Genomic DNA, 23,622 nt, shown 5'->3' with positions numbered 1-23,622 from the left:
GGCTGTGAAGTGGCTCATGCTCTTGTTCCAGGCTGTTGATGTGTCCCCAGGAACTGAGCTCTCTGCACCATCCAGAGGAGAATCCAGCCCTTCCGGGGATTTTAATTAAAAAAAAACAATCTGCAGGGCCCCTCAGGCTGGTGGTACCAGCTCTTCACATGGCAGTTATCCCATCAGACATGCACAAACATGGATGAGGAGCTTGGATTTCTTTCTGTCTGGGCATGGGTGAAGCTTGATACTGCAATTAATGCTCCTTTCCTCCTCCTCCCAACAGGGCTCTCCTGGGGAGCGTGGTCCTGCAGGATCAGCTGGCCCTATAGGACTGCCAGGGAGACCTGGCCCTCAGGGACCTCCAGGACCTGCGGGTGAAAAGGGAGCTCCAGTAAGTACCAGTGTAAAGATGAATAGTTGTGGGACAGCTGGAGATGTGTCCAGTAGGGAGCTGAGCATGGAACCAGTCCCTGTGGAGGTGTATGAAGGATTTAAATCCCAAAAAAAGGAATTCAATTAGGAAGGAATTCAATTAAAAAGGAATTTTCTCATCTCGAGCACATCAAACCACTGCCATGCTGTGGTTTGATGTGCTCAAGATGAGAAAATGCCATGAGAATGTCAGCTGCTCAGGTGCCCCATTGGTGACACCCCTGCTATCAAGCATGGCCATTACCCCAGGGACCGAGGTGTCCTCAGGCAACGAGAAGAGCTGGGGGCTGAACAGGTGACAAACAGCCTGTGTCACCTCCTGGTGACAGACAGCCAAAGGCCAGGCCTGTGGGCAGAGAACCGAGCCAGCCCCATCAGCAAAACCAGCCAGTGGTGGCTTTGGTGATGTCAGGCTGCTCTGGTGGAGGTTGATTTTTATCAAAAACGTGTATCAGCCGCGTTTGCTGGTTTGTTAGAAAGTCCAGCAGCTAATCCAGAGGCGAGAATTTCCTGGTGAATCAGCTTGAGGAACATCTGTCCTGCTGAGTACCTACACCATGTGTCAGTCAGGGGCGGCATGAATAGGCAATTTACGTGGCATCTAATTACTGAGGGGAGAGCACCCAGGGTTCGGATGCAATTCAATTACATACGAGGGAACTGGAAAATATTCACTGTTCAGTTCCTGTAAACAAACAAATTTGATTGAAGGCTCCTGCTCAAAGGAGTGCCAGTAGATGCTGAAGCAGAGATTGTTTTATTCACTTCAGGTGGTTTTATTTGTCCAGAATCTCAAGGAGGGAGCTCGAGGCCTCCTGAGAACCTCCTTTAGTTGGGGGTCAGCCAGGGAGGGAGCAGCAGTGAATGTTGGGGCAGCCAGGACCAGGATCAGCAAAAACTGGCTCGTGGGAGTAAAAATTACTTGGGGTCTTGTTTGTCATCCAGACAGAGATGGCAAAGGGTTCAGATTAAATCAGATTATGTTGCTGTAGCAGTGAAATTGCAGCTGTGATCTGGATATTCACTGTTTACGTTTGTTTGTTCTTTTCATTATCCCTCAAGACAGAAGTTTTGTCTCCTTTCAGACAAGGAGCACAGATGAAATACCAGCTGGAACCGGCTTTGCTGTTCCTGCCCATGCAGCCAGGAGTTATTAGCAGCTGAATAAAACCTTAATGGGCTGTAATGGGTCGATTGGAGAGCTCTGTGTGTGACCTGCCTGTTTTTCTGCTTCCAGGGGGAGAAGGGTCCCCAAGGACCAGCTGGCCGGGATGGCATCCAGGGCCCCGTGGGACTGCCGGGCCCAGCAGGTCCTGTTGGACCTCCTGGAGAGGATGGAGATAAGGTGGGGACAGCTCCTGCTGCGTGGGGTCACTCTGGGAAGGAACTGGGCCACGTTGGCCCCATGATGCATCCCACAGTTGGGTGGGACGTGCTTCCAGAGGAGGTTTTATGGAGCTCACAGTCCCGTGGGATGAGCAGCAGCAGACGGGGGCTGCGTGTGTTCTTCCAGCCACATCATTCCCTGAAATCCAGTTTGCCTCCCCCAAGCCTGTAGCAGGTGCCTGCCCACAGATTCCCGGCCTCTCCAAATTAATTACCTTTGCCCACTCTCTCATTAAGCCCCTCTGGAGTGGAGGATTCCCAGGAAACATCAGCTGGGACAAATCCCTCGTAGCTGCTAAAAGGGTCTGCAAAATGCAGCTTCCTGCATCGTGTGGCAGCCTCGGAATTGTAGGATGGAACAGGGTTTGGTTGCACCTGGAATGTCCAAATCTCTGGCAGTATTCAGCGCACTGGGGTGTTCCTGTGGGATTTGGCATCTTTGGGATGAGGATGCAGACACACAGGGCTGTTGCTGGGATGTTGAGATGTGGGGGTGGTGTGGAATTAACGTTGTCCCTTTGTTCCTGGCAGGGTGAGATCGGGGAGCCTGGGCAGAAGGGCAGCAAAGGTGACAAGGGGGAGCAGGTGAGTGGAGGGGACTCTGCTCTAGCTGCTTCTCTTGGGTGTGGTTTGTTGTGGGACTTGCTGGAAATAGAAAATGATATGAATTTAATTTCTTTTTAATGTTGATTTATCTTCTGTGCTTCATCAAATACCCACATGATGTAAAAAAAGAGTGAGTGCCTCAAGTGGGAGCCTCCAGCTCCCAGGAACACTGAGATATTTCCACATCACCCACTTAGCATAGAAATATCTGTGAAACATGAGCAGTGCTGCCATCAAAGTTGGGTCTTTGGCTGAAGTTCTGATTTAGTTGAAGATGTCCCTGCTCATGACAGAGGGATTGGAGCAGGAGATCTTTAAAGGTCCTTTCCTACCCAAACCATCCTGTGATTCTGTGGTAAATCCAGTTCCACAGCCTTTATGTGCTGCCCAGAGCCTGAGGAACAAGAGTTACCCGTGAGTGGTTAGAGCTGAGTGCTGGGACATGGCTGTGCTGCAGCAAAGATGTGTTCAGATGTGCCTGCTCTCCATTGGCACCAGGGCTGAGGAATGCTGGGGTGTCCAGGGAGACCTGACCCTGTTCTCCCTCTCTCTTTTGGGAATTAATGCAGTTCATGGAGAATGTGTTGAAGGAATTCACCTTTCCCAGGTGAATTTGTCACTCTGCTCCTAACACTGACTTGACATTTCTTTTTTGTGACAGGGTCCCCCAGGCCCCACCGGCCCACAGGGTCCGATTGGTCAGCCTGGCCCAGCTGTGAGTATTGCCCCCTATTAGCAGAAATCCCCTTTTTTTCCCCAAAAAAGCCTCCTGGGAAGCACTGGAATGATCCTGCCTGGCACTGCTGCTGCCCAACACAAGCCGGGCATCGTCTCTGGGTGCAGCAGGGGGTGGTGGGATGGGGTTTGTGTGACCCCATGTGTGAGCTGGGCTCATCAGACCCTCTCCTTTTAGGGAGCCGATGGAGAGCCCGGGCCCCGAGGACAGCAAGGCCTCTTTGGTCAGAAAGGTGACGAAGGACCCCGAGGTTTCCCTGGCCCCCCCGGCCCCGTGGGCTTGCAGGTAATTGGCAGCATCCAGCGAGGGCTTAGCTGGGGCTCATCTGAGATGTTCACAGCTAAAACTCCTCCTCTCCACCTCCACAGGGCCTGCCTGGACCACCTGGGGAGAAGGGAGAAACAGGTGACGTTGGGCAGATGGTAAGGGGCTTCCCTATTTCTTTTTTCCTCACTGAAATTGCTCTGAGAAAGGCGTCTGAAATTTGTCCCCCCTTTCTCACAGGGTCCACCAGGCCCACCAGGACCCAGAGGTCCATCTGGGCCACCAGGAGCAGATGGTCCACAGGGTCCTCCTGGGGGAATAGGAAATCCTGGTGCAGTAGGAGAGAAGGTAAAGCACCCGCAGAAGCCTGAAGCAGGAGCTTGCTGCAGCACTCGTGCAGTGGCTTTGCTGTGCCAGCAGAAAACTCATCCCCCTGCAGAAATGTGAATATTTCCATCTTCTTTTTCCCTGTGCAGGGTGAACCTGGGGAATCTGGTGAGCCTGGTCTCCCTGGCGAGGTTGGTCTCCCGGTAAGTGCCCCCTGGGAGCGGCGTGGATGTGCTGGAGAACTGTGGATGTGGAGGGACAGCAGGGACTGAGCCAGCCCTGTCCTGGATTTGGGTATTGATGACACATTGCCACGTTCCTGGGTATTTATAGGATCACGTTTAGTCACCCAATCTGGGCTACCCACGACTGAACACCATGAACACCACTCAGTCCTTGTGGGAAGGGACTGTTAAATCATGTCCTTGTGTTTGGAGACACAAATAGAGCTTCTTGCTCAGAATTGATTAAAGGATAATTAGAGATCTGTAAGGTTCTGGGTTTTTTTTTCCTGGATAATAAAAGCTTTTTTCCTTTACAGGGCCCTAAAGGTGAAAGAGGTGAAAAGGGGGAAGCAGGTCCCTCTGGTGCTGCTGGTCCACCTGGCCCCAAAGGCCCACCAGGTGATGATGGCCCCAAAGGCAGCCCTGTAAGTACCTCTTTAGTCTTTCCTTACCTTGCCCAGCAGAGATTTCTGCATGAAAAGACATTTTCAAGAGATATCTGTGGAAATCTGAAATAGTTTCCCAGCTGCAGAATTGCTCCTCTGGTGATCCATGATCTCAGCCCCCTTCTTTAGGCTGCTGATGAGGGACAGACCCCACTGTACCATACTGCCCAGAAATACTGGAATTGTCAGTGCTTTTTGCAGGCTAAGGAATCTCACCCCATGGTGAGGAGCTGCAGCAGGGTTGCTTTGTGTTTAAGGCTTTCCAAGGTCTTCTGCACCAGAGCAGAGCTTCCAAAACAGGATCAAGGAGATCTCTTGGATTTGGGAACTGTACCTTTACACCCAGGCCACTAATTTCTATAGCTCTGGTGGAGCCAGTGGAGCTCTGCTGATTTACACCAGGTGACAGTGATACAGAGTTTATCTTGCAGGCTCCTCTGATGCCTGAAATTGATGGTGAGATGAGGCAGGATGGCAGAAAGCAGCAGGAGTTTAGTCATCCCTCCTAACAGATGGGATTTGGGATATCTGTGATGGGTTGCAGGCTGTGCCTGGAATCATGTGAAGCACCCGACAGACATTGTATGGGGAAGAATGGTGAAGTGTTTCAGTCATTAAATGCTCTGAGAGGCTCCTCTTGTGAAAAATATCACACATTTGCAAAGCAAAACTTTCCAATCTGCACATTCCCAAAGCTGGGAGGATTCTGCTGTCACCAGGCTGATGGATTTCTGAAAAGCTGGGATGGAAGTCCCAGTGTTGCCTTTGGAGCTCTGGTAGTCAGGATGGACTGGCTGGGACAGGCTGAAAACATGGCAGCTGCAAAGATGGGATGTGATGTGGGGTTGTGTTTGTAGGAATTGGGATTTTACTCTGTAGGATGACTCCTCATGTTGTCACTGGTGCTCTCCAGGTGCAGCACCTCTGACTTGCGACTATTCCTCTCTCTTTGCAGGGTCCTGTTGGTTTCCCTGGTGACCCTGGTCCTCCTGGAGAGCCTGGCCCAGCTGTAAGTGTTGGTCTCACAGAGCTTCCTCCTCCTGCTGTGGTGAAACTGAGCTGTGCTGCTCATTCCCCTGACATTTCCTCTGCTCGACTCCATTCACACCCTCAAAACACCTCCTTGTTCCTTTTTGCCTCCGTTTTAGGGTCAAGATGGTCCCCCTGGTGACAAAGGTGATGATGGTGAACCTGGACAGACTGTGAGTACCTGGAGAGATGAGAGTTGTTCCCCACAGTGCCTGTGGCTCTGTGTCAGCTCCAGGGACTCTGAGCCTCTCATTCCCCCCAGAATTCCCAATGGGAATTGCCCACTGAGGATCTCATTCCCTCCTGTCTGTGTCATCCATCCATCCATGGACCCATCCCTCCCTCCACCACCCCATCCATCCCCCATCCAGACTTAGCACCACATCCCAAAAGCATAAATTATCTCCTGGAAAAGCACCATCCAAGCCTTTGATTTTAGCTTTTCCCTGCCTTCTGCCATTCTGTGGTGGGAAGGGCTAAAACAGGATCCCACCTGCACCCCGAGGAGGTGTTGGCTGGGAGCTCTCCCACGCCCGGGCTCAGCACAAACTCCAGAGCCTGACTCAGGTTTTCCTGCTCGTTCCCACATCCCATGGTGCACTCATGGCTTGTTCCCCTCCCCTCTCTCCCTGCAGGGTTCCCCCGGGCCCACGGGAGAGCCAGGCCCCTCTGGACCCCCAGGGAAAAGGGTGAGTTGGTTTTTTTAGGAGTATTTTTCCAAGTGCATTTCTATTACCTTCTTAAAACTCATGTTGTTACTAAGCCTACAATAAATGCTGTGTAAATACTGTGTAAAATATGTGATAATTAAAAAAAGTAAAATGGTGCACCACCCACAGCCTTTGGAAATTGATGGGAAGCTGCCAGGTGGATCCCATAATTTTTTTTTTTTTTTAAAGATGTTAACAGCCCAAGGAAAACCCAAGGAAGGGATGCTCCTGCTCTTCCTGCCTTGCTGGCAGAACCCAGGGATTCATTTAGCAAGGAGCTAATTTCAAAAGCTTCTCAGAGATATTTGTCTCCATTTTGTCTCTTTCCCTGGGGCTGGAGCATCATTTTGCTAATTCCAGCGGACCGTTGCAGATCACCGGATCTAATCGTGTTTTCCATCTATTCTGGGCTTTCTTTAGGGCCCTCCTGGTCCAGCTGGTCCCGAAGGAAGGCAAGGAGAGAAAGGAGCCAAGGTAAGAGCTGAATGGGATTTCACTTCTGCTGTGTCCTTGATATTCCAAGAGGATCTCCCTCTGCCAAGGCAGGGAGTTGATTTTGCTGTGTGTTACAATAAATTAGCCTGAATTTGGGGCCACTGGCCTCAAACCTGAGCTTATGTTTCAGCCCTTAACAAGCTCTGTGGAGATAATTAGGGCTTGGTAAGGTCATGGGAATGTTTTCCTTCGTTTGAAACACCCAAGTGCTGTATTTGGCAGTTTAATGTGCTGTAAATAACGGGCTGTGCACGATCCCGTTTCCTTTCCCAGGGCAAACACGGCATTAATGGGCCAGGATTGTTTGGGGGCGAGATGGAGATGGGATTGGGAATTACAGATCCCATTGTGGCAGCACACGGGAGGCAGGATGGGTGTCCCTGAACCCCGGAGAGCTCAGAGCCAAAGGGTAAATTCCTGCTGGAATTCAGGCAAGGCTGGAAACTGAAGGAGTTTGGAGAGTGCCTGAGGTGGAGGGAGCAGCAGGAAAATCAAGGAGCAGAAAGTTTCATGTGCTTGGCATGGATCTGCATCCACTCTGTGACATCCTGGCACCATCTCACAAACTCATCTGATGTCCCAACACAAACTCAGCATCCTGCCTCTTCATCCAGGGGGAAGCTGGTTTGGAAGGACCTCCTGGGAAGACTGGGCCCGTTGGTCCCCAAGGTGCTCCAGGGAAGCCCGGCCCCGATGGCCTTCGTGGGATTCCTGGTCCAGTTGTGAGTATTCCCAGTCTGAGAAAGCTTCTGGGCAGGTTGTTCCTGTATCCCACCTGCCTGGAAGATGCCTTTTCCCAGCATTCTGTCCATGCTGGAATGCCTGGCAGCAGATAAAATGTATTTCATGGAAATAATGGAATGGTGAATATCGTCTCCCACATGTTCCATTGGAGTCTTGGGTCTTCAGCCACTCTCCATGGGTGATTTTCTGTGACCCACAAAGTCCCTTTTCCAGCAGAGATTTGAGCATGGAAGGAGCACAAATCCTTTTGCTTTTGCCATCTGTGAAAAGCCAGGGCAGACATTCCCTGGCACAGGTGAATAATCAGAATATTCCCAGCTGGGAGCGCTGCTGTCACTGGGAATGAGGGAATTGCACTGTTTTCCAGGGTGAACAAGGTCTCCCGGGATCCCCTGGCCCAGATGGTCCTCCAGGCCCAATGGTATGTGCAGAGCATCCAATTCCCTGAGTTTTTGAAATGGATGAATGAGTGTGGCATGAATTCATTCCCTCTCTTGTTTTCCCCCGTCTCCCAAAGGGCCCTCCGGGTTTGCCTGGTCTGAAAGGAGACTCTGGTCCTAAAGGGGAGAAGGTGAGAATCCCTGATTCCTGGTGGGGTGTGGGGGGACAAATGTCACTGCAGAGGGGTCCTGCAGCTGGCAGGACAAGGCTGGGGAGGGTCACCAGCCCCAGTGACAGCTTCAGGGGAGAGCTGGAGCGCTCTGAGTGCGCCCCAAGGAGCTCTGCTGTGGGTCCGTGTGGAGGTGCAGAGCCCTGGCCTGTTTTAGGGTGTGATTCTCCACCCTATAAACATTTCTGCCATATATATATATATATATATATATATATATTTCTATAACCCCAGGGAATGAGCAGCTGCTCCAGTGCAGAGGTTCTTTCTATATTTGTAACATTTTGTGCTGCAAAAATCTCCTGTTTTGCTCCATTCTGCCATTTCCACGTGTCAGGGATTGCTATAAACTCCTCTCACACCTCGCTCAGACATTTGGGGTTGGATCTAGAGATGTCTTTTCTCTCTCCAGTCAGGAATCCTAATTAACAGCTGCTGTTTTCCCCCAGGGTCACCCAGGTTTAATTGGTCTTATTGGCCCACCCGGAGAGCAGGGAGAAAAGGGTGACAGAGGTCTCCCAGGCCCCCAGGGCTCAGCAGGACCCAAAGGAGAACAGGTAAATATTCCAGAAAACCTTCCTGGAATGTGCTCTGGAGCATTGCACCCTCGAGGAGGTGCAGCACAGCAGAGATGGGCAGCCCTGGCAGGAGATCCTTGCCGGTTTTTGAGGGATATTTTCTGTTAATGTGGTTTGTTCTACGTGTGAAATATGGATCTGCTCCAAAACGACCCGTTTTTGTGGGAAGCAGATTCTCAAGGGTCCTATGAAAGAGTTGAATAAACTTGGAGGGATGGTGCCATTAAATATTCATCTAAAGGGCTGATTTTAAAAAGTGTGAGCCTAAATGAGATGGGAAATTCCTTATCCATGTTCTTGTCTGGATTTAAAAACCAGATAAACTTCCAGACTGGAATGGAATGGAATCCTCCAAAACTGGGTGGTCACCTGTGAGCAGGGGTTGGATGTGTGGTTTTAGGCCAGAATTGCAAATCAAGATTGTTTTGCTGTTATCTTTTAGGGTATCACAGGTCCTTCTGGACCCATCGGACCTCCAGGGCCCCCAGGATTACCGGTAGGTGACAAGGAATGATCTTGGAATTCCTTGGGAACTGCACAGGCCCTCAGGAGCCACTTTGGTGCTGCCAGGAATGCCCAGGACAGCCCTGGCTGCAGGAGGATGTTGGTCACAATTAAAACCACTTGGATGAGTTCCAGGAGTGCTGGAAGCGATGTGGGAGATGGGCACAGGGAAATCATCCCACCCTGTTTCCCTCCCCTTTTCTTTTGGAGTATCTACAATCCCACAGTGATTTATTGCCCTTTTTGCTAGTTTTGATCACTTTTTTGGATGCCCAAAGGCCTCATGCTGCACCCTGGGGTGCCCAGCTGGGTGTCCTGAGCATGGAGCCAGGATCAGCCCCACATTCCAGGAATCACCCAGCAGCTTTCCCAGTCCTCACTGGGACAGGAGCATGGAGCACAGATTGCTCTGACACAAATGCTTTTTGTCTGATGGCAAATAAAAGCAACACCCAGCTCAAATGGATGGGGGAGTGGAAATAGGGAGTGAATGTTTTAAAAATTCCCTTTCTGTGCGAGGAGAGCCTGAATTCTCTGCTTGGAAATGAACTGACTCCTTTCTGTGTTTCTCTCCACAGGGTCCACCTGGTCCCAAAGGTGCTAAAGGCTCATCAGTGAGTACAGACACAGCTAAAGGAAGAGGTTAAGGGGTTTTTATTGAGTGTAGGACACGCTGGGACTCCCCTCATCAGTGGAATTAAGGCAATTAGCAGAGAGGACTTAGCAATCTCTGCTTTTCCAGGCTGCCTAAGCCCAGGAGTGATAATTAGGAAAGGTTTCTGTGCCACCACTGCACTTCCCTGAAGAGCAGAGCAGCAGAGATGACAAGGAGCAGTCCAGTGCTTAGTCCCGAGGAGAAAAGCTGCTGCTGGGGAGTGGAGGGGATTAAAAATAGCCCATGAAAAGCAGGAGGTGGGAAGCTGGGAAAGGAAGAACTTGGTGAGGAATGAGACTTTGGAACTTCGTGGCGCAGACCTCCTGTGCAGGCAGCTAAAAATTCCTCTTTTGGGCAACTTTTTAGTGTCTTTCTGCCATCCAGAAGTTGATGTTTTATTAATTTGAAGATTTTATTTGACTTGTAAAACTGTTGGATTGGTTGGGAGAGTTAAAGGTTTTACGCATTTTATGCATTCTGTAGGAAGCATAAGAAAAATTTGACTGTACTCCAGGTGTTTGATCTTCTCTTTTACCTAAACACCAAAACTACCAATTTTGTGGGGGGTGGTGGGTACAGGAAGACTCCTCTTGTGTGCCTGACAGGACAAAAATGAAGCTTTAGCCACAGTTTTAATGTTTGGGATGTGACAAAAATAACAGGTGAATTCTCCTGAGTAACTCCTGGTTTTCCCTTGTTTTTCCACCCAGGGTCCCACAGGTCCAAAGGGTGAATCTGGTCTTCCTGGGCCCCCAGGGCCTCCTGTAAGTAGAACCCATAAAGTGAAGCATGAAAGGAGGTTCAGACTTCAAGGGTGCTGGAATTTGGGAAGCAGACAACCTCTGCACAAAGATTCCTTGCCAATCCTAGCAATGGATTGGAATCTCCTGGAGACGCTGGGGGAGAAAGCAGGGTGGGAAGGGAGGAGCTGTTAATGGGAAGAGGACAAGGGAAGGTGGAAAATGTTGAATCCAGAGGTTTTATCAGCACCATCCATGGGTGTTTTCCACGTCCAGTATGTATTTTGGGATTGCTGCTTTATCCATCTCTTTGTCCTTTTCCCAATGGAATGAGAAGTTGTTTCTGGTTTCTCCTCCCCACTCATCAGGGTCCTCCTGGAGAAGTCATCCAGCCCCTGCCCATCCAGGCATCCAAGAGGACCAGGAGGAACATTGATGCCAGCCAGCTGCTGGACGACGGGAACGCCGACAACTACATGGACTATGCCGATGGCATGGAGGAGATCTTCGGCTCCCTGAACTCCTTGAAACTGGAAATTGAGCAGATGAAGCATCCCTTGGGCACTCAGCACAACCCAGCACGGACCTGCAAGGACCTGCAGCTCTGCCACCCTGATTTCCCAGACGGTGTGTCCTGGGATAGAGGGAATGGGGGGAACTCGGGGGGCTTTTCCAGCTCCACACAGCGGTGAGGGTGGGAAGAGGTGTAGTCTGGGGAATCCATGGGGAATGTGGCTGGTGGAGAAGGAATATATAGAGTTGGACTGGATATCATTGGACAGCCCTTCCAGCTGAAATGTTCTGTTCTAAAAGTGGGGATATGGGGTGAAAAATGTTCTTTAGCTGGCACCAGAACATGACCAGTTCTCAAAAAACTCCATATAAATAATAACCCATGAGAGATGAAACATCCCAGGTGAGGAGGTTGCTGAAGTGCCCTCTGTCCTGAGCCTTTCTTCCCTTCTCTTCCCTCATCCAGGTGAATACTGGGTTGATCCCAACCAAGGATGTTCCAGGGACTCTTTCAAAGTTTACTGTAATTTCACGGCTGGTGGAGAGACCTGCATCTTCCCTGATAAGAAATCTGAAGGAGTAAGTCCACACCACCTTTGCTTCCCCCCTCTTTCCTGGTGATAGGTGATTTTCTGATATGAATATTCATAGACAGCCAATTTCAGGAGGATTGAAGAGCAGCGAGGAAGGATCAAAGATTCAGAACGTTCCTTTGTTACACAACATTACCTTCTAAAATAACACGGAGTACGTTGGCAAAGTCAGATTTAAACTGGGATTTGGGACAAACCTCTGATGATTTCCCAGGCATAACCAATGCAAAAAACTTAATTTTTTGAACTTCGCTGTCCAAGGCAGGGGTGTGTGTTGGTGCAGGATTTGGGGGCTCTGTTGATCTCATTCCTGGTGTCCCCTCCCACAGCCCTGCTCCACTGCCTGCATACCCAAGCAGCACTGATTCCCCTCCCCTCCCTCCTGTGTCTCCAGGCAGAGCAGATAAATGTTTACCTCCTGTCATTTTTCCTGCTGTTTCTTGTGGGTAAATGATCCTAAATGATTGCGAGGAGGCTCCGAGCTCTCCCTGGCACCGCTGCACGAGGTTGATGAAGTTCCTTGTGTAATGATGCTCTCAGCTCAGCCATACCCATCATTTTTGTCCTGTATCCCTGCACTCTGTTTTCCAGAGCTGCTCTTCCCGCTGCCTGGGGACCAGCTCTGGCACTGGCCAAGCAGAAACACAACGATTCAGCCTGGGGGAGCTGTGCCAGTGTCACAGTTGTGCTCCAGCTGTGACAAAACGGAGCTGTTCTCCTGCTGAATTTCATCCACCAGAAATGTGTGTCAGCACAGGGCAAATCCCACGCAACATCAATTCTCCCTGAGTTTTTCTTGGGGCTGTTTGAAGAGGAGATGGATTTCCTCTTCCTTTGCATCACTGTGCTGTGTTTCTCCTCAAAATCTGACAGCTCAAAAAGCAGAGTCTGGCCATGGTCTTGCAGGGGCTCGAGCTCCTGCTGGGCTGGTTCTGTGAGGGGCTCTCTGGAGCTGCAGCACTCCTGAAATACAAATTCAGTGCTGGGATCCATAAGAAAAAGCTTTTCCCATCCAAAGGGATGCAAACAGCGACCACCCCAGCCCTGGGTGGTGGCTGAGCAGGTTTGGGATGATCCACAGCAGAGTTTCAGCCGTGGCTCCTCTCAGCTCATCCCTCACCCAGCACAAACACTCGGATTTGCTCTGCAGTTCTCGTGCTGGGAAGGGAAGGACAATCCCCTGCAGGCACCTGCAGCTGGGCTGTTGTTTTTGGAGAGATTTGCAGCACAAATGAGGGGGATGTGGGAGGCTGAGGGAGCAGCCACGCTCCTTCCTTGAGCTCTGACTCAAAAAAAGCTGCTTCAGCTGCTGAGCTGGGGCTGCCATAAGGGTGCTCTGATGGCTCATTCCTTGTCCAGCTCACCCCCTGGCTCTCTCTGGATGGAGCTCCATCCCGAGTGTCCAGCACTGTCTGTGCTGCACCTCAAACACAGCAGGCAGGCAGAAGCTTCTCCTTAATCCCATCCTTTGCCTTTCCCAGCCCCACAGCGCCTGGATTTGGCATTAGAGAGGCACCAGGCTTCTCCAGCACCAGCACTGCCCTCCACATGAAGATCAATGCACCTTTTCCCATCCGTGCTTCTTTCTTCCCTCTCTGTCTTTCCTTTTAATTTTCCTGCCACTGCTGGATTGGCATCCCAAGTTTCTAGGAGGCAGAGATAGCCCTCAGCAAAGGAGGCTGGTGCCAGAGCAGCACCGCTCCATCTCCTCTGCTTCAGAGCCACCTCCTGCTCTCCTTACTGATGTATAAAGATAAAAAAACCATTTTGAAAGCAAGTTGGACAGTTTCAATAAGACATGCAGCCTCTGGAATGAATGTAACCTTTTTAATTTTGATTTTTTTTTTCTTTCTCTCTTCCCTCCTTGCTCTCCACAAACTAGGCTAGAATTACTTCCTGGCCCAAGGAAAACCCAGGCTCGTGGTTCAGTGAATTCAAGCGCGGTAAACTGGTAAGATGCATCCTGGTGCTTTCTGTTTCCTTTAACCCCCTGTCATATTTTACAGAGTAAAATGGCTCGTTGGCCCAAAGAACAGCCTTCCACATGGTATAGTCAATACAAGCGGGGGTCCTTGGTAAGTGGCTAACCCTGGCCCTGAATCAGAGCTTGTCACCTGCTTTGGTATGGCCACACTGCTGCCCTCTGCATGCTGGACTAATCCCCCTCCCAGGCACATGGAAATGTTTAAGGTGGAATCCTGAGAGAGACCCCAAACCCGCCAGAGGTGCTTCTGTCCACTCTGCCTGACTGGGAACTTGGGAGCAGGGGCTGAGCTTTGCCCTGTGTTAGAAAGGGACACGGGGATGTCCTGGGGGACCCTGGGGCAGCTTTGTCATCACAGAGCTCTGCAGGAGTGCTCCACCCCGCAGGGAGTGCTCCACCCCGCAGGGAGTGCTCCACCCCACTGGGAATGCTCTTGCTGTCTCCTCATTAGTCCCCATTTTGGGTTGTCCCCATTTTGGGTGTCCCCACATTGCTGTCCCCCAGCAGTGCAGCCTTACCCCAAGAGCTGAGAGATCCCCAAAATGATGTTCCAGCCCAGAGCTGGGCACGGTGCTGTCACCCACCCAGGGGGGATCTGCACGTCTCTGGCCTCTCTAGGACAGGTTTTCCCCAGAGGATGAATTTTGTCTCCCATATGGAGATGAGCCACAGTGGGGACTCCCATGCTGCCCCCAGAGCTTGGGGGACACAAAGTCATTTATTTAAAGGAAGATTTCCAGCCAAGCCTAGTGGAAAAGAATTGGACTGAATCACAATTAAGGATTTTTTTCAAGGGGGAAGAGCTGTTCTAAGGTCAAGCAGTGTTTGATGTCAGCAAGACACAAACCAGGAAAAGCTCTGGTTTCTTGTCCTGGAACAGGACACCCACATTGTGAGATCACTCCCACAGAGACCCAGTCCTGGGCAGGGATGTCAGATTTGTGTCTTAAGCCACAGGAATGTCCCCCTGGGGTATCAGTCCCGGTGGAATTAGTGGGATACACATAACGAGCTCAGTCAAACCAGGAGAATTGGGGGACAGGCAAATATTCCATGGATATTCTCCTGCCCAGAGGCAGGAGATGCTCTGCTATGTCCCACTGAGCTGTCCCCTCCCCAGGGCCAGGGGTTCCTGCAGTGCCCCAACTTCCACCTTAAAGGGCAAACAACCCAAGCCCTGCGTTGTTTCCCAGTCTGCCGCACTCCATCGCCACTAAAACACATTCTGCTCTGGTTCTGCCCTCGAGGAGGACACGGCTTCTGTGGCTTCTCTGCATCATCAAACCAGGCTGCAAAGTCAAGGCTTCAGCCTCGAGGCTCCTTGGAGGGCAGCTACTCATAGCTTAATTACAGAGCACTTCATCAGTTAATGTTCCAAGTACCTCCACTTCTCCCTCTCCCCTGCTTCCCTTTTTCCCAGCTCTGTTAGAGGCTCAGGTGCCAGCCTAGAGCTTAAGGCTTAGTCTTTTTTTAGATAAAACATTTCTGGTGCTACTTTGGAGCTCTTTGTTCCATCTTTTTGTGTTGTCATTTTCTTGCTTTTTCTTTTTTTTTTTTTTTCCTCTTTACCTGTCCTGCTTCTTCTATTTGGAAAAATAAAAAAGCCACCAGTATGTGGAAGCTCTACCTAAACAAACTACAAAACAGTCAAACACACAGGCCATGAAAGTTTTGTTCATTTATTTATGTATTTATTATAAGATTAGCTCTGACTTTGCCTCAGTCAGTACCAGGAACCATGAGATTGGTAAATTAAGGAGACTATTTTTGCCTGTTGGATCCAAAATCAGCTGAAGTTTGTGTGTGGATGGGCAGAATGAAAAGGAGTTTGGGTTCCCCTCTGGGTGCAGCTCTGCTCCTGTTACTCCATGTAGATGGTCCCTGGTGTCTTGAGGGGCTGAGCCCACAGGGAACCCCAGAGCTGAGGGGAAGATTTCCAGTGCTGTCAGGGGCTCCATATAAATCCTGCAATTGCACAGCTGGGAAGATGCTGCCGTTCTTCTGGGGCCACCTGAAGTAAGAGGATGCAGTCAATATGAAATACAACCTGAGCAGCTGGGTTTGATGCTCCCACACCAGCATTAATCAATGCCACAGAGCACTCGGAGCCAATTCCTTACTTTTCCTTGGGATGCAGCCGAGCTGTGTTCAGAGGGATAAGAGGCCTGCAGATGTTTTCTCTGCTTCCCTTCTGTGTGTGTTACACACAATTCCCAGCAGCTCTAATGAGGCCTACCTCCCATCCCATCCCATCCCATCCCATCCCATCCCATCCCATCCCATCCCATCCCATCCCATCCCATTATTCCTCCCAGCCATATGGCACCTGCCAGCACAGAGAAAAGAGGGAAGGATTGAATTTCCCAAAACTGAGCAAACATTGTGCACACAAGCAGCTCCCTGTGTCCCCATCTGCAAAGCTGGGACAGGGCTTCACAAAATCTGCAGAGGCTGAACAACAAAAAACCCTTTAAGAAGCAGCCAGGCTTCAAAGCAAGCTCTGGTTTGAAATGAAACCAAGTAAGAGAAGGCCCTGCAGACCAGTAGGGCCATGCTGGGGGTGTGACAAGTTCTTGGCAGTTTTTGTCCCCCTCCTTCCACGTGCTGGTGGTTTTCTGGTAGCTCCTCCTGGCATGCGTGGCTTTCTCCTGGTCAGTCACATTTAACTCTCAGGAGGACAGTGCAGCAGCATCCTGACAACCGGTTGGTATCTTTATTTATTTGGATTATCTCTTTTTAATTCAGTGGTTTGTTGTGGTTATGAATCTCTTCTACTGTTTGCAGCCTGCACCACAACTCAAGGGTTCGTGGTACCTGGAGGAAATCCACGTTGGTTGGGTGCCTGTGTTTTCCTCCTGGTTGTTTCTAAAGTAACCCTAAGCCCATCCAGGGCAGGAGCTTGGAGATGCCGCCTCAAACACAGCCAGTTCATCCCTGCAAAAGATCATTTTGTGGGCCATGAAAGTCCCGCTGAGTCCTGAATCCTCCAAGTCCTGGGATTTTGTTTCAATAAACTCTCTTTGGTAGGGATTTTTTCCTGCACGGGAGAAAAAGGAGCCTGGTGGGCAGAATGGAGCAAATCCCAGCATGCAGGAGCAGCTCCGTGCTTGCAACAGGGCAGCAAATCCATTCTCCCTTTACCTGAGCCTGGCTTTTCCAACCAGGGCAGCCCCCAGTCCTTAGCAGCAGGGCCAGGATTGCTGCAGAGGGAGTGCAAAGACTGCTTCAAACCCCAGTGGTTGGTGCCCAGGAAAAATGAATAGGGAACATCCCAGGGTGTGCAGGACAAAGCACCCCCAGCAGTCAGAAATTCGTGTCAGACAGGACAGGAAAATAAAGCCCTGAACCCTCACAGGAATTTGCCTTCTCTCCACTTCAAAATCTGGAGAAATACACTCAATATTGGCTTAAACTTGAGACACATCCCCAAATTTCCACCCTCTTGTAACCAGGGCTGAAATCCCTTTGCCTTTTTTTTTTTCCTGCCCTCCTTGGATTTAATTTCTTTGCTCACACCAGGACCCCATCCAGCAGGAGAACAAAAAGTTCCTGGGGGAGCAGAGCAGTGTGTGGCAGGAGCAGTGTGTGCTGGTGTCACTGGTGTCCCCCAGAGCCCCCAGCTCAGGCAGTGTGTGCTGGTGGCACTGGTGTCCCTCAGAGCCCAGCTCAGGAGCAGTGTGTGCTGGTGTCACTGGTGTCCCTCAGAGACCCCAGCTCAGGAGCAGTGTGTGCTGGTGGTACTGGTGTCCCTCAGAGCCCAGCTCAGGAGCAATGTGTGCTGGTGTCACTGGTGTCCCTCAGAGACCCCAGCTCAGGAGCAGTGTGTGCTGGTGGCACTGGTGTCCCTCAGAGACCCCAGCTCAGGAGCAGTGTGTACTGGTGTCCCTCAGAGCCCCCAGCTCAGGAGCAGTGTGTGCTGGTGGCACTGGTGTCCCTCAGAGACCCCAGCTCAGGAGCAGTGTGTGCTGGTGTCACTGGTGTCCCTCAGAGCCCCCAGTCAGGAGCAGTGTGTGCTGGTGGCACTGGTGTCCCTCAGAGCCCCCAGTCAGGAGCAGTGTGTGCTGGTGGCACTGGTGTCCCCCAGAGCCCCCAGTCAGGAGCAGTGTGTGCTGGTGGCACTGGTGTCCCCCAGAGCCCCCAGCTCAGGAGCAGTGTGTGCTGGTGGCACTGGTGTCCCTCAGAGCCCCCAGCTCAGGAGCAGTGTGTGCTGGTGGCACTGGTGTCCCTCAGAGCCCCTGGCCATGTTTCCCTGTCCCTCACTGTCCAGTGTTGTCCCTTCTCCACCTCCCCCAGCTCTCCTACGTGGACTCGGACGGGAACCCCATCGGGGTGGTGCAGATGACCTTCCTGCGTCTCCTGAGCGCCTCGGCCCACCAGAACATCACCTACAACTGCTACCAGTCCGTGGCCTGGCACGATGCCACCACCAACAGCTACGACAAGGCCATCCGCTTCCTGGGCTCCAACGACGAGGAGATGTCCTTCGACAACAACCCCTACATCCGAGCCGCCCTCGACGGCTGCGCGGTATGTGGGTGCTCCTGGCTCTGGGGACACCCTGGGGACACCCTGGGGATACCTTTGTCCCCTCCCCTGCTTGTCCAGCACCATCTTCCCCAGAGCAGATCACCCCCAGATTTCCTGTGGTTGATGCAGTTGTCCTTAGCATGGGAGACATCAACTCGCTCTTCCCTAAGTTGGAAGTAAATGATTCCATGGGAATCCATGACCCTGCTTGAAGTCAGGGGAAGCTGCAGCATGTCCAGGAGTCAAATTAATCTGATTAATCCAATTAACCTGCCTAAAAACACTGCTTGCTTTTAAAAGCCTGCCTGTGCCGTTACTCTTACCCAATTCCTCACACGGGGGAAGCGAGCGATGGCACCCAGTTGGGATGAACTTTGCAGGGTTTGATAAGAATCTCTTTTAGGGCTTCCAGGAAATCTTGGAGGCAAAGCAGGAAGGGTTTGGTTGCAATTTTTGTTTGTGCAGCCCCAGGAAGGCTCTGGGCTGTGCTGCTCATGAGGTGCACGAGCCACAATTTCCAAAGGTGCCACACATCCTCCCCTTTCTTCTAACTCCTCTATGGATGCTTGATTTTGGTTTAAACTCTGAAAAATCTGCCCTCAGGAGATAAAAATTTGGCAAAGCAGGTGCTGCCTGCATTTATTTTGAGCCCCAGCTTGCTGGTGTAAAAACATGCATAATTCCCACCCTCTGGAGCTGCAGCACTCCGAGCCCACGGGACAGAAAGATTGAGATGTTTGACAGGAAAAGGTCCCCACGTAATTCGAGATTGAAATGCTTCTGTTCTGGCACAAACAGATTTTTTACTGATGGAGCAATGAGGAAAATCAGATTAGATCTTTTAACACATTCCTGGAGAGGGAAAGGGCATCCAGCCCCCTTCTGGGAACACTCAGGAGAAGTTTATCCTCGAGTTCTTCGTGTCTCCTGCTGGCATAACATCCTTGGGAAAAAGGGCCTCCGCCTCCCTTCTCCTTCTGGATCTCAGGGGTGCTGGAGAGCCACGGGTTGCACGTTTTAAGGTGGACAAGCCTCCTGAAAACCTCTGCCTTTTAGGCAGATAAATTGGGTTAATCTGCTACCCTGGCAGATTGTGCTGCCCAAAGCACAGGCAGGATATTTGAGATTTACTTATTTATTTATTTAAAGGAGTTTGGGGTTACAATAAGTTCTCTCCATGGAAGGTGATTTTAATCTGACTCTTAGACCCACAAAAAGGCCGTTAGAAATTTAGAGAACTCTACCAGGAGCTGAGAGATGCTTTTGCTTCTTTTGTGGGAGGGAGTGCTACAACCCATTCACGTGCTTGGCTCGGCTGTGCTGCGTTAATGGTTGGACTCAATGGTCCTAAAGGTCTTTTCCATCCTAAATACTTCCAGGATTGAGCCCTACCCTGTGGAGATGAGGTTGGGCTGCCCCACACGGTGTTGCCACAGAGGTCCTGGTAGGACCAACTGTGTTGGAGGCTGCTGAAGCCAGAGGAGCTCCAGGGCTGATGTTCATCCCATTATTTGAAAATGTTTTTCCTGAACTTCCAGCCCTTTCCTAGTAGCTGTGCTCCAGCCTGTTCTTTTGAGACACAAAAATCACGGGGAAAGGCAGAGCCAAAAGCTGCTCCATAAATTCTGTGTTTGTGCAGCTTTGTTCTCCCTCGGGGGCACTTCTGCTCCTCTAATAATTATTTATATTTTGGAAAGAACCCCGTGGCCACCAGGCACGATAAAAAGACAGCAGCACCTTGTGAATTCCATCAAACTTTGAATGTGATCTTTTCACTAATACATTCAAATTAAATCGCTCCCATTTGCTCAACAAGCCAGGCGTGTCCTCGGGGAGGGAAAACAACCCTTCCACAGCCACAACAGGTTTCCCAGGCTCCCTTTCCAGCTTGGAAATGTGCTGGAGTAGAGTTGGAGTGTCATGATCTGCTTCTGCTCCAAGGTCTGGGCATCTCCCAGGGGTTTTTCAGCCGTCACCTGAGGGCTCGTGTGCTAAATGTGCAAATAAATTTGTGTTTGGGTGGTGGCGCCTCTGATTGGGGTCCAAAAATTCCTGGGAAAGATCAACAGCATATTCCCAGCAGAGTGGTGATTATTGAGCTGTGTGTTGGCTTGGAGGCATCCTCAGAGCTCCTCTTTCCCTCCCTCCAGGCAAGGAAGGGCTACCAGAAAACCATCCTGGAAATCAACACGCCCAAAGTGGAGCAGGTCCCCATAGTCGACATCATGTTCAATGACTTCGGAGAAGCGGCACAGAAATTTGGATTCGAGGTGGGACCAGCTTGCTTCCTGGGCTAAAAGAGCCACCTGAACCTAGTCTCCAAATGAGCAACCTCGTAACCTCATTGCGCCATTTAATTAAAAACAAAAAAAGAGAAAAAAGAAAACAAAAAAGAGAAAAAAAAGAATTCCTCGTCACGTGCACGGTCTGAAACTGGACAGCGATGGGTTATTATTTTGGTTTCCCCTCCCCCCCCCCCACTATTTTGTTGTGTCCCTGGTTTTGCCCAAATCCCTCCGTGCCCCCTCAGCCATTCCCAGGACGGATTTGGAATCTCATGACCGACAGCCACGTGCGGAGACCTGGCCCTGTCCCTGCTGCCACCGCTGCTGCCCCGCGGCCACCGAGCTGAGCCCACCTCCAGCAAACTCCTCCTTCCTCCTCCTCCTCCTCCTCTTCTCCTCGTCAGGAAGCGTTTGTTTGTTCCTAAGGGGAAAAAAAAAATACGGAAAAAACTTGAAATTCCTCACGTTCAGCTCGACATTGAACTCCCGGCAGTCCTGGATCCGAAGCTCCTCGGAGAGGTTTTGTTGCCTTCCGCGAGGTTTGGATCAGCTCCAGCAAGGAGATGCCATGGCCAATTCCAGAATTTTCCGTGTCTCCTCCATTGAGTTTGCCTCGTTCCACGTTTTCCAAAGTGCTGACTCAAGGTCACACTGGGCATCTCTTTGCCATGTCTTAAAGGTGCTTCTATTTTTGTGTGTTTGTGAGTAAATATTTGTGTTGTATTTTATTTGAGATGTTGGAATGTTCCTGCTTTCAAACCATGCAAGTGACCTTGTCTGTATTAAAGCCACCCCATCCCAGCCAAGCTTCCACCTGGGAATGAAGACAGCAGCTTCTGTCCCCACTTCTGCCTCTTCCCAGCCCCAAACTGGGATCTGGAGGCCTTGGAATTACCCCCAGGATGAGGTGCAAACCAGCCCCCTGAGCCACAGATGCCTTTTGGAATGATTCCTTTCAAAATGAGGGAATTAAAGCCATTTTTTAACAAATTTCCTACAATCCCCTGATCTAAAAGCAGGATCTGCATTGAGTCTCTGCCTTCTTATTCACTTGCTTAACACACGTATTTTAAATTAATTCTTTTTTTCCTTCAGCATTCCTTTAAAATGATAATAATTAAACCTGAATGCATTCCCAGTGGCAGATTCCAGTGGCAGGGGAAATCCATTTGTCCTCTCTGAATATCAAGTGTAAAGAAAAACACAAAAAATGAAGAAAGAAAAGGTGCTTTTTATAGTTATTTTTACATATCTCTGTGGTGCTATCTCTTTGATAAGTTCAACACAACACTGGGGATACCCTGCCACTGGCCAATCTCCCACTTGGCTTTTTTTGGCACTTTCAGGCAGATTTGGGCTGCTGATAAATGCATGGCACCTTCTTATCTCTTCTGTCCAATCCTGCTCCTCTCCTTCCTTGGCCGGGCCTGTGTCGAAAAAAGCATTAAATGTGCTTCCAATTTTTTTTTTTCCATTCTTGTTTTTTGGTTTCCCCAAGGATATCCACACCTTTTCCCGGTGGGAAGCAGAGCAGATTGTCCTCGGTGGCTGAATGTTTGTGGTGCTAATTTATGGAGATGTTGGGTGTCCTGAAGCCGTGGGGGTGCTGCCCACCCAGCAATCCCAGGAATTTGCAATTTTCCTGCTCTTCCCACTTTTTTTATTCCTTCCACGGCTCACAGCGTGCTGACACCCTCTTCTTTTGCCATTTCTTTTTCCTCCTCAGCCCTTTTCCTTCTTTAGGTCTCTCAGCTGGAAAATAATCGTTGCAAGGTGGGGGTTTTTTTAATTATTATTATTATTCTTTGGCCTGGAGCGTTCAGCTCAAGGGGGATTTTTCACCCCAAAGGAAAAGACATCACATTAACTGTGAAAAAAGCCTATATATGATGTCTTTTTCCCCCCTCCTGCCCAAATTGAGAGCAGCAGCATCCGAGGAAGGGAGGCAAAGCCGTGCTGGAGGGAGCGGCGATGCCAGCGGTGCTTTTTTAGGCCTGGAGGAGTCGTGTCCATCCCTCTCCCTTCTTCCCTTGTGCTCTCTCCTACTTAAGGGAATAAAAAACTCCAAAAGGTGCTACCCTAAAAACTGCAGACTCCGGCAGCAGAGCAGTGAAAAGGAATTTAGGATAATAAATAAGGAATTCAGCTTCTCAGTCACCTTGGCAACAGTGGGAAGGTTGGGAAAGGTCGCACATCCCAGCAAAGCCATATCCTGATATTTGTCCACACCTGTGTGTCTGCCCAGGTCATGGGATTCTGTTCTCAATTCGTTCTCATCAAGGAAGCTTTTTCTTTTTTTTTTTTTTTTTTTTTTTTTTCCCCTTTGATTTCTCTGCTTGAAGAAGAAGAAAAAAAAAAAAAAACAAAAAAAGAATAAAAAATTCCTGTGTTGAATTCCACGGTGTTGTAATTGTACTGAGCTCCAAACTGTTCCGATCCTCCCCAGACCACTTAGCTACGGTATATTGCAATAAAATTACTACTTGTATTTGCAGACCTTCTTTTTGTGTAATTTTATTTCCCTCCTCCCCTTAATATATATTGACTTGAACAAATGTTGATAAGAAAAATAAAACCTATGGAAAAAAAAACCCCAAACTTTTAGTACATAAGGCCCTTTTTAAAATATAGTGTCAAATGCCATATTGTACATTTCTTCAAAGTCCAATAAACATGTCATAAAATTTAAGTGTAATGCCCATAAGAGCTATTTTTAAATATTTTAAACCTGTGTAATAAAGGAATAAATGTAATAGATTTTTTTTTTTCAATAAATCAAGTTTACTGTTTCCACCTAAACCCCCGTGATGTGAATCTCTTCTTGGAGTTGATTGCAGCGGGATTTCCCCAGGACCTCTGTGCCCCGTGGAGCCCGAAAAGTTCATCAGAGGAGCAGTGGAAGTGCTCAAAGGTAAATAAATGCTGTAAAATACAATCCAAACCCATCGTGGGGAGAAATTCCAGGCCTGGAATCTTTTCTTTGTTTTTTTTTTTTTTTCCTCAGTGAGAAATTCCGGTGCAAAAATCCAACCTGGTTTTGGTGGCTGGGATCTGGAAGAGAAGATTGTGTGGCCACCAGCTCTGCACCTTCCCCACAGCAACAGAAACATCACCAGAGGAGTTTTTTCTCTTGCTGATCTTCTCATCCCAAGGCAAATTCAGGGAAAAACGTTTTTCCAGCTTCTTGGTGAGCTCCTCAACCCCCAAATTCCCATTCTTGGCTCCAGGGCTCTGCTGTGT

At 49.9% G+C, this 23,622-nt stretch overlaps 1 protein-coding gene across 2 annotated transcripts in view; it reads left to right on the top strand.

Annotated features, from left to right (window-relative positions):
• The window catches only part of COL5A1 (collagen type V alpha 1 chain), a 133,727-nt gene extending 110,546 nt beyond the window's left edge, over nucleotides 1-23,181 (top strand). Inside the window, exons 42-66 of one of the 2 annotated variants that reach the window (XM_048325350.1) lie at nucleotides 278-385; nucleotides 1,664-1,771; nucleotides 2,344-2,397; nucleotides 3,080-3,133; nucleotides 3,332-3,439; nucleotides 3,523-3,576; nucleotides 3,659-3,766; nucleotides 3,895-3,948; nucleotides 4,287-4,394; nucleotides 5,371-5,424; nucleotides 5,564-5,617; nucleotides 6,080-6,133; nucleotides 6,575-6,628; nucleotides 7,264-7,371; nucleotides 7,761-7,814; nucleotides 7,911-7,964; nucleotides 8,453-8,560; nucleotides 9,024-9,077; nucleotides 9,664-9,699; nucleotides 10,451-10,504; nucleotides 10,849-11,107; nucleotides 11,460-11,572; nucleotides 13,593-13,661; nucleotides 17,864-18,097; nucleotides 20,248-23,181. In XM_048325350.1, coding sequence (XP_048181307.1) covers nucleotides 278-385; nucleotides 1,664-1,771; nucleotides 2,344-2,397; nucleotides 3,080-3,133; nucleotides 3,332-3,439; nucleotides 3,523-3,576; nucleotides 3,659-3,766; nucleotides 3,895-3,948; nucleotides 4,287-4,394; nucleotides 5,371-5,424; nucleotides 5,564-5,617; nucleotides 6,080-6,133; nucleotides 6,575-6,628; nucleotides 7,264-7,371; nucleotides 7,761-7,814; nucleotides 7,911-7,964; nucleotides 8,453-8,560; nucleotides 9,024-9,077; nucleotides 9,664-9,699; nucleotides 10,451-10,504; nucleotides 10,849-11,107; nucleotides 11,460-11,572; nucleotides 13,593-13,661; nucleotides 17,864-18,097; nucleotides 20,248-20,394 — 2,262 coding nt within the window. In that variant the 3' untranslated portion in view covers nucleotides 20,395-23,181. Of the gene's footprint in view, nucleotides 1-277; nucleotides 386-1,663; nucleotides 1,772-2,343; nucleotides 2,398-3,079; nucleotides 3,134-3,331; nucleotides 3,440-3,522; nucleotides 3,577-3,658; nucleotides 3,767-3,894; nucleotides 3,949-4,286; nucleotides 4,395-5,370; nucleotides 5,425-5,563; nucleotides 5,618-6,079; nucleotides 6,134-6,574; nucleotides 6,629-7,263; nucleotides 7,372-7,760; nucleotides 7,815-7,910; nucleotides 7,965-8,452; nucleotides 8,561-9,023; nucleotides 9,078-9,663; nucleotides 9,700-10,450; nucleotides 10,505-10,848; nucleotides 11,108-11,459; nucleotides 11,573-13,468; nucleotides 13,538-13,592; nucleotides 13,662-17,863; nucleotides 18,098-20,247 lie in introns of both variants that reach the window. The other variant, XM_048325349.1, reaches the window with a different exon arrangement.
• Nucleotides 23,182-23,622: the final 441 nt, after the last annotated feature.

The sequence above is a fragment of the Corvus hawaiiensis genome, chromosome 21, assembly GCF_020740725.1.
Source record: "Corvus hawaiiensis isolate bCorHaw1 chromosome 21, bCorHaw1.pri.cur, whole genome shotgun sequence".
NCBI lineage: Eukaryota > Metazoa > Chordata > Aves > Passeriformes > Corvidae > Corvus > Corvus hawaiiensis.
Note: the sequence above shows the minus strand (reverse complement) of the source record. Positions and strands in the feature narration are given on the sequence as shown.